General features: G+C 48.9%; 1 protein-coding gene across 1 annotated transcript in view; it reads left to right on the plus strand.

The window, feature by feature from the left end:
* Window positions 1-8985, plus strand: part of PSMA8 (proteasome 20S subunit alpha 8) — a 542764-nt gene extending 533779 nt beyond the window's left edge. The window contains exon 7 of the mRNA XM_086966944.1: window positions 8457-8985. Coding sequence (XP_086823070.1) covers window positions 8457-8552 — 96 coding nt within the window. The 3' untranslated portion in view covers window positions 8553-8985. The remainder of the gene's footprint in view (window positions 1-8456) is intronic.
* Window positions 8986-12484: the final 3499 nt, after the last annotated feature.

Consider the following 12484-nt stretch of genomic DNA (forward strand, 5'->3'; position numbering starts at 1 on the left):
AACCTCGAGAAAGCGGACGGCGTCGAGGAGGAGTCGACGCTCGTCGTCAAGAATGGAACGGTCGACGTCGCGGAGGCGGCGTTCTGCGTCGAGGAAGAAGAGGTCGACGTCGCGGAGGCGATGTTCGACGCCGGAGCCGCGGAGGCGCGACATTAGACACCGGAAAAGCGACCCTCGGAGTCTAGGAGGAAGAGATCGGCGTCTAGGAGTTGTTCCTACTCTCCTAAGCGGCGCAGAAGGAGTTCTGGCGCCAGAAGTCACGCTGAGTATGGTGAAGGGCGCCGGAGATGGCGATCGCCTACTGGAGGGGCTGGTTCGCAGTCCCCTCCTCAGAAGAAGTCACTGGGCTCGGTGTACTCGGTGGTATTTGCCCCACCTCGGCCGAAGACGCCCCCACCTACTGTACCTAAGGAGGATCCTCCCGTCAACCCTCCTCTTCCACCACTTCCTCCCTCAGGACAACCACCACCACCGCTTCCACCGCATGGGCCCGCCCCTCGGCCGGAGATCCCTCCGGTTCCTCCGCCAAGGTCGGTGTCACTGCCCCCTCTTCCTACACCACCTAAGGGGACTCTTAGACCAAAACCCCAGGATAGGCACGGAAGACACCTCCACGGAAACCGGCGGAGAGCCCACGAACTGGGAGGTCACGCTCTCGCTCCAGGAGGAGGGAAGGGTAACGCAACAGATCATCCACGAGGTCGAGACGCCGCCACAGGAGGCACAGGTCTCGTTCCCATTCGAGGTCCTCAGGGACCAGGGATTACTCTCCGACCTTGTCGGGGTCACCAGACACAAGGGTGTCGCCGGTTAATGATCTGGTGGCGTTTCACGATGTCCTGTTAAGAGGCGCAGCAAAATTGGGCATCTCGTTGACCGTGCCCACGCCCAAGACATCGGTAATTTTTGAGACACTGCACCAGAAACACCTGTCTCGTCCACTATTGCCGCTGGTGCCGGGCCTGGAGGAACCGGCCATGGACCTTTTTCTCACCCCGGCGGTGACTAAGGCGGCCCCCTCGAGACTACAGAAAAAATACTGGGCTCCCGATTCTGATCCGTCTTTTCTAAGGGTGGAACCTCCTCCAGATTCTGTGATAGTGACGGCGGCTCCCAAACAACATGCTACCACCCCGTCATCCACAGTCCCCCCTGACAAAGAGTCTATATGGATGGATTCGGCTGGAAGGAAGGTGTGCGGAACATCGGCGACCTCCATGAAGGCTGCGAGTGCCACAGCATTATTGGGACGCTATGATCGTGTCCTCTGGGACTCCCTCCAGCAGTTTGCGGAACACCTACCTCGTGAAAAGAGGGAAGATTACCAGGAGGTGTTAAATGAGGGGATGCTAGTGGCGAATCAGATTATCAGTGCTGCAGCCGATTCGTCCCTCTTGGGGGCGCATGGCTTTTGCCATGGGATTAACCAGCGATGACATGCCTGGCTCCGCCTTACGTCACTGAAACCTGACGCACAGCAAAGGGTTGCCAATCTTCCATTCTCTGGCGAGACCCTATTTGGGAAACATGCGAATGACTAAATGGCCCGCATGAAGGCTGAGGCCGAAACACTCACGCTGTGGGCCTGGAGAAGCCCAAACGGACGAAGAAATCGTACCGCCCGTTCCAAAGACGGTTTGGTGGACAGGGCGGAGGGCGTGGCCAAGCTTCGGGACCGCAACAGCAACAACAGCAGTTCCGAAAGCCGTTCCAGAAGCGCCCAAAGGGCAGAGGCGGCCAACAGTCGGCATCAGCGACCAAAGGCCCGGCCAGGGCTAGGCCCTGAGCGCTTACTTCCCCCGGATCCGTTACCCACTCCGGTAGGGGCAAGCATTCAATTTTCTCTGGCAGAGTGGAGAAAAATTACTCGGCGATTCCACCGGTCAGCTCGCAGTTTCAGCTGTGCGAGCTTCAAGCGGAGGCCGATATCCTGTTAAGGAAAAGGGCGATAGAAGACGTACCTCTGTCTCAGAGAGGAAGAGGTCTGTACTCACGGTTCTTTCTGGTTCGCAAGAAGGACAAGAATGAGTTCAGGCCCATTCTGGACTTGCGACAAGCAAACAAGTGGATTCGCAGAGAGAAGTTTTGCATGCTGTCGTTGCATCAGATTTATCCTCAGTTGCAACAGGGAGACTGGCTATGTGCTATAGACCTCCAGGATGCGTACTTCCATGTGTCCATTGCACACAAACGCAGGAAGTTCCTGCGATTCCAAGTCGGCGCCAATCATTATCAATACACAGTACTCCCATTCTGACTAAAGTCTGCGCCGAGAACGTTCTCGAAGTGAATGGCGGTGGTAGCAGCACACCTGAGGAAGAACAAGGTGTTCGTCTACCCGTACCTGGACGATTGGTTGATCAAGGCCTCCTCCTTCTCGGAAGCTCGAGCACACTTCCAGAAGACGTGTGTTCTTTTGAACAAGCTGGGGCTGCACATCAACATGTCCAAGTCTGTCCCGACTCCGGTCCAATGCATACAGTACTTGGGAGCCTCCATCAATACGGTGTCAGCAAGCGTGTCTCCTTCGGAGGAGCGACGATTATCACTCCTTCGGAAGGCTCAGGCTCTTATGACCACTCCATCTACAACAGTGAGGACGGTGTCTTCTCTACTGGGCTCGATGGCCTCTTGTATCTTCCTGACTCCACACGCACGACTGCACATGAGACGGTTGCAGTAATGCTTGGAGGACCAGTGGGATCAGAGGAAAGGATCTTGGGACGACAAGATACGACTGTCTCTGCATGCTCTTCAGTCTCTGAAGTGGTGGTGTTGAGCGGAGAATCTCCTCAGAGGGGTTCCCTTCCACAAGGACATTCCCACACAGACTGTCGTGACGGATGCTTCTCTCCAAGGTTGGGGGGCGCACTCCGGAGACTTACAGATTCAAGGAACGTGGTCCCCGATGGAGGCCACGTATCACATCAATTTACTGGAACTCAGAGCTGTTCACTTGGCGCTGAAGGCCTTTCTTCCGTCCTTCCAGACCAGCTCTCTGCTTGTACAGACGGACAATACGACCACGATGTATTACCTCAACAAGCAAGGGGGCTCGAGATCACGCACTCTGTCGCAGGAGGGGCAGGCAAACTGGCACTGGCTTCTGGCCAGAGGACTGACGATATCGGCTACCCATCTGCCACGTGTGCAGAATGTTCAGGCGGACGCACTGAGCGGACTGGTTCAGGAAAACCACGAATGGGTCATAAACGAGGAAGTACTAGGAGATGTCTTCGCCAGGTGGGGGACTCCAGACGTAGATCTGTTCGCCACCGCCGAAAACAGCAAATGCCGAGACTTCCCCCCCCCCCCCCCCCCCCCCCCCCCCCCCCCCCCCCCCAGGTACTACCGGCTGTACTCATCAAGCTGGCCCGGTCCACGGCTCGGATGATACTCATTGCCCCGGAATGGCCCAGACAGTGGTGGTTCACGGACCTGCTTCACCGGTCTCTCCTTCCTCACATACGGCTGCCGTGCAGGCCGGACCTTCTCGCGAAGTTCGGGGGGCAGATGTTGCACCCCAACCTCTCGTGTTTGAGTTTCGCGGCATGGCTCCTGAGATAGTCCAATATGGCCATTTGAATCTGCCCGAAGATTGTATGGACATACTGAAGGAGTCCAAGAGACCTTCCACTCGGACCTCCTATCCCTACAAGTGGAAGAGGTTCTGTATCTGGTGCAAGTCCAAGAACTATGACCCGACGACGTGCAAGGAAGACGTCATCCTTCCTTACCTTCTACATTTGGCGCAGTCTGGCCTTAATGTTCATTCCATTAAGGTTCATCTTGCTGCATTGACTGCCTACAGGAAATGCCCTTCACAGACTTCCTTCTTCCAGATCCCTGTGATCAAAGACTTTTTGGAAGGCTTGAAGAAAGTGTTCCCTCCTGTCAGGCTTCCTTCGCCTTCATGGGAATTGAATGTGGTGCTGTCCAGATTGATGAAGGAGCCTTTTGAACCTATCCATAAGGCTTCGTTGCAGCACCTTTCCTGGAAGGCGGCGTTCCTCGTAGCCATTACATCGGCCTGCAGGGTGAGTGAAATCCAGGCGTTGTGTTGCCAAGAACCGTATACTGTATTTCATGCTGCTAAGTTTGTTATGCGTACTCACCCTAAATTTCTTTCCAAGGTTATTTCTGATTTTCATGTCAACCAGACCATAACGTTGTCTACGTTTTTTCAGAATCCTTCATCTCCAGCGGAAAGGTCTCTACATTCCCTGGATGTTAGGAGGGTGTTGAAATTTTATCTGGATAAAACCAAAGATATTCGTAGGTCAGACCAACTATTTGTCAATTATGGATCGGTCAGGACGGGTCTTGCTACCTCTAAGCAGTCCATCTCTAGGTGGATTGTGTCCTGCATACAGCTGTGTTACCAAAGAGCTAATAAGACCTTAGGGGGTAAACCTAAGGCTCATTCCACCAGGGGAAAAGCTGCCACAACAGCTTTGCTCCGTAATGTTCCGATTGCAGAGATCTGCAAGGCGGCCACTTGGAAGTCGGTTCATACCTTTGCTAAGCATTACTGTCTGGACACTGATGCCAGGGCAGATGCTCAGTTTGGGCAGGCTTCGCTGTGGAATTTGTTCGCACAATAGTGGTGTGCCGCCGCTTTGGTGTGGGGATGGGCTTGCCATTCTATTCACTAGATTATGACTATACACAGAGATCCCCTACTACAGAAAGAGTAGTTTCTGTCCTGTAACTCCGGTTCTGTAGTAGGGAGCGGTTCCGGACTCGAAGCTGTTTCGGGTTTATCCTCACGAGCAGCGAGTCCGGGATATTCAGGCAATGATTCCGCTCTTTCAGTCTCTATCCCAGGCTTCAGTCAGGATGACCCTCCGGCTTCTGGGCCTGATGGCCGCCTGCATCCTTCTGGTGACACATTCCAGATGGCATATGCGGGCTCTGCAGTGGGACCTGAAGTTCCAGTGGGCACAGCATCAGGGCAACCTGTTTTATCACGTCCAGATCTCGAAGGGCGCTGCACGACAGTTGCAGTGGTGGCTCACGAACAGCAATTGGGTCAGTGGCAGGTCCCTCTCCCTTGTCCAACCGGAGCACACAGTGGTGACAGATGCGTCCCTACTGGGATGGGGAGGCCACATGGGAGAGGCGGAGATCAGAGGCCTCTGGTCTCTGGCGGAGTCCTGGCTCCATATCAACCTTCTGAAGCTGCGGGCGATCCGGCTTGAACTGAAGTCATTCCTTCCCTCTGTCCGGAGAAGTGTAGTGCAGGTGTTCACGGACAACACCACCACCATGTGGTATTGCAACAAACAGGGCGGGGTGGGGTACTGGACCCTATGTCAGGAGGCTCTGCGCCTCTGGACATGGCTGGAACATCAGAGCATTACCTTGGTGGTTCAACACCTGGCAGGTTCTCTGAACGCCAGGGCAGATGAACTCAGCCGCTGGTGCATGATGGATCACGAATGGCGTCAGCACACGGACGTGGCGCAGTATCTCTTTCAGCAGTGGGGAGAGCCTTGGTTAGATCTATTAGCCACCGAAGAGAACGTGCAATGTCATCAGTTCTGCACGTTGGAATTTCCAAGGCGGCACTACCTCGGAGACGCTTTTCGTCATGAGTGGAGTTGCGGTCTGTTGTACGCCTTTCTGCCTATACCACTTCTGCCCAGATTGCTGAAGATCAGGCATGACCGGGCCCAAGTCAGTCTTGTGACTCCGGACTAGGCTCGAAGAGTCTGGTATCCCAAGCTACTCAGTATGAGCATCGGTCCCCCGATCCGTCTGCCTCTTTGGGAGGATCTTCTGTCGAAGCGTATGGGGACGGTCATCCACCCGAACCTGTCCAGCCTCCACCTCCATGCGTGAAGATTGAGCAGCGGCAGTTGACACCTTTCGATCTTCCTTCTGAGTCTGTGATGTCATTCTGGCAGCCAGGTGTCCCTCCACTAAGAGGGTATACGCCTGCAGGTGGAACAGATTTGTGGCATGGTGCGCAGCGAAGACTGTGGATCCCCTTTCTGCCCCTCTTTCTGAGGTTCTTCTGTTCCTTCTCTCTTTGGCCCAGCAGGGCTCTGCTCTGGGCACTATCAAAGGTTATCTTCCGGCAATCTCCGCCTTCCAGATCAGCCTTCTCTTTTTAAGTCCCCGGTTGTTAACCGTTTTTTTAAGGGCATTACTCATACGTTTCCACCTGTACCCTTCATAATGCCTCAGTGGGACTTGAATCTTATCTTGACTTTTCTGATGTGCGCTCCTTTTGAGCCCCTTCATAACTGTCCCTTACATCTTCTCACTCTAAAGACGGCCTTCCAAATCTGCCAGAAGAGTGAGTGAGCTCCAGGCCCTTTCTTCCAAACCTCCTTTCCTTTCTGTTAATCCGGACAAGGTGGTGTTAAGGACCTGTCCTTCTTTCTTGCCAAAGGTTATTACACCCTTCCACATCGGGCAGACCAACTCTTTGCCCACCTTCTTTCCGCCTCCGCATCCTTCCAGGGAAGAGGAGAGGCTCCACCGTCTGGACCCAAAACGTGCGCTAGCTTTCTATCTGCAGCATACAAGGCAGTTCCGGGTGGATGATCAGCTTTTTGTTGGCTACGTGAGCGCCAAAAAAGGTCGGGCTGTGCACAAATGGACCATCTCCCGGTAGGTTGTTTTGTGCTTCAAAGCATGTTACTCTTTGGCCAAGAAGGAGCCTCCTGTGGGCTGCATGCTCATTCAACCAGGTTAACGACAGCCACTACTGCCTTTGGACGTGGCGTTCCCTTGCAGGACATTTGTCAGGCAGCTACGTGGGCCACGCTGCACATGTTTACCAAGCACTTTTGCCTTAACAGTCAGGTCCGGAGAGACTTCTTCTTTGGTGGTTCTGTGCTCGGTGACTTTTTGGTGTAATCCTGTTCGCAGACCCACCACTGGGGTTGGTATTGCTGGGGTATCTATTTTAAGGTAAGGAATCTTTCACTAACTTGTCTCTTTCAGATGCACAAGTTACTACTTGTGTAACAATATATCTTTAAGAGACATTAGTTAGTGATAGATTCCTTACCGTCCCACCCATCCTCCCCTTTCTGCGAACTGATTACTAGGGTTAAGGTCATCCCCTTTTAGGGCCCTAGTTTTATGCACCAATGATCAGTATCTTCCATCGCTCTGCGTTTCGGCGCGGAAAGTTGCGTACAGAACTGATGTCAGCGCACATGGGTGGCGCCTAAGTAGCCTCCGGGACGTCATCCCGGCGCTTACGACGTCATTGATGGACGTGGAGCCGCATGATGCCACATACTGGCGCGCAGGGTTGCTGCTAAGCAGAAAACTTTCCTGATCCAATATGGCGCCTGGGGAATACTGTAAGGTAAGGAATCTATCACTAACTAATGTCTCTTACAGATATATCGTTACACAAGTAGTAACTTGTGCGATAGTTAAAATAAACATTTTGAACTATACAGTGACTCTGACTATTCTTATTGTGGACAAGTATGAGTGAGTAAGCGAAAGGGTATGTCTTGCTACAGCCATTCCTGAGAGTCGGGAGTGTTGCGTTCTGGGTTGTCTAATCATTTGCAGCTTTGTGATTTTGTCGGAGAGCAATTGACACTTTAGCTAGTCGGTTTGGAAATTTTGGGTACTAAGGTGGTAGAAAGGTACAACCCCTATGCACGGAGGTCCTGTTTGCTTGTACATAGTTCTGTGTATGTGCAGAATCCCCGCAACACCCTTTTATTTCTGATACTTTGCGACCAATCAACAAAAAAAAACTACATTTAACTGCTTTTGAAATTTTTCGTAGAGAAATGGTTTATTAATTGCACATGATTTCTCTCATTGCTTTTACAAGGTAAGACTGGGGTAGTTTAATATTTACAAAAAGTAAGTAGGATGTATTGTAAGACACTTTGAATCTGTATCGTGCAGTTCAAAATAGAATTAGTCAAAATATATGTTAGAGCTCAGTGGAAATTTGATAACAAGGTTTCCCTGTTCACCTTATTTGATGGAGAATGAAGTGAAATGTTAAATAATTCATCATGTGGCCCTTTAGTAGTGTTTGATCGGTTGACCATCAAAATACCATTCCCAACTGAAACTTGATGTAAAGGACAACATGAGAATGAGAGGAAACGGAAAATCATCCAGTGTAAGAGAGAATCTCTCATACGTTCATAAGACTACATTATTGATCTGTAAAAGGCGTATTATTTATAAGCACAACGTTCTTGGCATTTTCATGCAAGTTTATGTATATGTACGTTTTTTTGTTTTCATCATATTTTTCAGAAGCACTCCTGATTAGAGGTATAGGACTAGAAAGCGAGCCAATATGCTCATCAGAGGCTGCAGAGTCACGTGGGGTTATTTACTCTTAGGGAAAAAAAAGTTCTTGGGTCTTGGCAATGCATTTTGTGTGTATGCAAGATTTTAACAATCTAAAAATTTAACCTGGAAATGTAAATGTTGTGTTTTTGTTTCTGATTCAGATATTTGATGCCAAAGAAATAGAATCCCTGGTAGCAGAAATCGAAAGAGAGAAGGAAGAAGATTCAGAGAGAAAAAAGCAAAAGAAAAGTGTCTGATTTTCCTAAACGGTGTTATGCAAGCAATGTGCAGAAGCAGCTTTACATTTTAATTAATTAGCTAGAATGAGCTTCATATGATTGTATTAGCTTGTAACCAAGCTTGTGTGCAAAGAGGATTTTTTCTCTCGCTATTCCATGATGGTGTAATTCTGAACATATATTTCTTTAAATGGGGCTTTCAAAGCAAAACCATTGACAAACACTATTGTATTTCTACCTTTCATCGTGTTACAGGGTTTGAAGCGTGTTTGGATTTCTCCTTCACAAGTTTGATGTTTTTACCGTTGACTCTCCAGTAGCAAAGATATGTGCTTGACAGACTTTGTAAAATCTAGATTTCATGAGGATTTGTCGTTCTGTTTTGCTAAACGATACTTGATAAGTTGTCATGCACTGTGGCTTTAGAAACAAATTAAAAGAGTAATGTGTGCCTTTTGAGTTTACAGATTTTTTTCTTCAAAGGGGCTTTACCCTTCCAGAATTGATTTGCACATAAATGCAGGGACCATATTACCTAAAGTTGCCACTCCTGCCGACACAAGCAGTTTCTGATACTGCCACGGAGTGGCATAGCTGGCACAAAAAAAGTTACTTAATTACAGCCTTAGCGATTGCCAGGGGTTGGGATTATTGCATGTATCCCACCTATCATCTTTAGTGTTTCACTGTGACCTAAATGCGATGTTTGTGCCCAGATGTGGGACCCTTGCTCTCTGTGCCACAAGATTTAAGCAGCACCTCAATGACCAGGAACAAACCAGTGTGGAATTGTTCGTGTTTCTTTCTAGAGGGGCCGGTCCTTGAAGTTTGGGCTCGACTGTTATGTTAAAGCAGGCCCAAACCTGATTTGCATATAACTGGTATGTGTCTGGAGTATCCAAAGGAGGCAAAATACCTGTTTTGTTTTTTCCTCACCAGCACCTTCTTTTTCTAAATAGTACCTAGTGTGTAGGGATTACTGCAGCAGTTAAATCTGGGGTAAATTCAAGTAGGGTGCAGCCATCAATACTGCATCGTCATTCATTATTCTCTTCCAGGGGATACTCATTAATAGTGAAAAACCATGTATAACAACGGGTCAAAGAACAAAATGAAGCTATCTAGACAACTATGTGTTATTGATACTACTCTGCACTGTTTTTTAACCTTGGGTGTGGGTAGGATCCTATTAAAATTCATTTTTCCACTCCCACAACCCAATATTAATTCACCTAATTACACGCTACATACAGCATTTTCTGCACTGCTAATTATTTTTACCCCCTGATACCAACACATAGTTTTCATCCATACATCACTGCATCCTTCAAATAAGATTAGGACACAATCCACCTAATCCATAGTGGATTTGATAACACTCCCTTCGGGTGAAGGATCCCAAATGATGTAGGGCGGTACAGGACGGGTATCTGATGGGAATTTATTTTTCACCATGAATACCTTGGATTCAGGGATTGTATCCTATCAATAACACATAGTTGTCTAGATAGCTTCATTTTGTTCTTTGACCCGTTGTTATACATGGTTTTTCACTATTCATAGGGATTATAACAATGCATGGTCAATAAATATTTCCCTCACACGCCCTCCGTATTGTATTAAAATTGATACTCATTAATAGTCATAAGCGCTGAATTATCTCCTCCCATGAGCGGGAACCCGGAACACATAAACAATATACATATATATGTGTAAATATAACCAAAAGTACATAGTACTAACTAATTATACACATATACATGTATAATAACCATAATATGCAGCCTAACATATATACATAGGCTAATAAAGCCAAACCTTACACATGTTCTGAAGCATGAAAATATGCTATATATAAATGCAATAAACAGGCATGAGCCTAAAATGCATTTCATAACCATGAAAAACCCTTTATTTTCATCAAAGAACCTGCTGTAAACAGTTGTTGGCCTACAAGGCTGCATATGAAAAAATGTCTGTGTACAGAAAATCAGACTGGCACCCTGCCTTTAAGGCCCCAGAGAATCTGCACACTTTGCCTTTAAGGCCTCCAGGAGAACTCTGTTCCCATCATGCACCACATGTGACAGTTAGGTCAGTTCTTTTTTCCGGCTTGTTCTGTGAGGAACCTGGAACTTGAGCTCTGCTCATTTGTAGTTTTTTCTGTCAAAGTTGGTTTTCTTGTCTTTTTTTTGACAAATATATTACTTGGGTGGTGGCTTAATATCTTTTTCTGACTAAACTGTTGGTGTTTTTTAGTCAGAATGCCACCTTTATTTTACAAATGTCCCTCCTGTGGGAAAAAGATGTCAAAAACTGATCCACACTGTTTGTGTGATTTGTCTTCCAGCTTCTCATAAGGTGGAAGAGTGTTATCACTGCCTCAACCTTTCTAGCAGGACTTTGAGAGAAAGGGAGAAAATGAGGTTGCTAGGCCTTTTGGAGAGAGAAAACCGTGGTGAGAAGAGTTCCAAGAGCTTCTCTGCTAAGCCATCTTCTCAACACAAACGTCGAAGAACAGCTTCTCCAGAAGGTAGAACTAAAAAACATCGACTCCAGGGAGCATCGCCGTCAAAAAAGGTGCGCTCGACGTCGAGATCCAGATCGCCGTCAGTGTCGGTGTCGAAGAGAGCTCCATCGACGTCGAGGACTTCGCCGGTGAGGCAAGGTTCAGCGTCTCGACAGTCGCCGTCGAAATCTGTTTCGACGTTGAGACATCTGGTGTCAATTGCAGTAAGGACGACGTCGGGGGGCTCAACGTTCGACGTCGAAGGATCGTATGAGATCGACGTTGAGGGAAGAGGATCGAGTGTCGACGTCAAAAGGTGCTACGTCGAGAGGGAGTCATCGATCGACGTCGAAGGAAAGACCGAGGTCGAGAGAGACACGTACGTCGTCATCGAGGAAAAGGTCGACGCCGAGAGGAAGAACAACGTCGAAGGATTCGACCTCGAGACCTAAGAAAAGAAGATCAAGGTCTCCATCGCGACGTAGGTCGACGTTGAAGCATGCTTCGGGCTCGAAGCATGGAGTGTCTAGGTCTCCCCCACCTGAATACATGTCGGCTTCGAGACTATCAAGACCAGCCTCTCGGACCTCACTTAGGTCTTTGTCGAGGTCAGAAATAAGTCCACAACCTTTAGTGGTGTCTTCACCGCAGGACCAGCAAGTCGACAGGTCTGCGGTGGGTCAAGAGACAGTGCACCAGGACTCTTCTATGATGGCTCATTCTGGCTCAACCTCAGGGCAGTTATCAGATGACAGACAATTGGTGCCCAGACAACGGACTCCATCTGGCTCATTGGTCTCTGAGCACAGTGTAGTCTCCGGAGCTTCCAAGTCTTCAGCAGGACTGCATATTGTGCAGGTTTCACCTGAGGCTTCACCTGAGCGTACAGAGCAACCTATTAACATGTCACTGAGGTGGCTGGAAAGTCTTAGACATTGGAAGATGCGTCCAGATGTGGGACTAATGGGAAAAAGGGCTCCGGTCCCTCAGACGGAGCTGCATAGAAGATCACGCTCGAAATCCCTTGTGAGAGAGATCACATTCAAGGGAGCGTAGGAGGCAGCGATCGGCAACTCCTCAGAGGCGGCGTAGAACCCCTTCACCTTCTTCTAGGCGTCTTCGTCTTCTTTAAGATCTTCATATAGAGACTATTCTCCCACTATATCATCTACCCCTCCTTCCAGAGTGTCTCCTGTGGATGATTTGAGCACATTTAATGATGTGTTATGTTGTAGGGCGAATAAGTTCAACATCAAGATGGCAGTTCCCCAAATTGCAACGTCAGTTATCTTTGAAACCCTGCATCGCAAGACGACTGGCAGGCCTCATCGGCCGTTAGTGCCCGGTTTGATAGAACCAGCAATGAGAACATTCTTAACTCCGGCCACGGTGGGTTCAGGTCCTTCTAGGATTGCAAAGAAGTACAAGGCCCCAGTAGAAG

The sequence above is a fragment of the Lissotriton vulgaris genome, chromosome 4_1 (genome assembly GCF_964263255.1).
Source record: "Lissotriton vulgaris chromosome 4_1, aLisVul1.2, whole genome shotgun sequence".
Lineage (NCBI taxonomy): Eukaryota > Metazoa > Chordata > Amphibia > Caudata > Salamandridae > Lissotriton > Lissotriton vulgaris.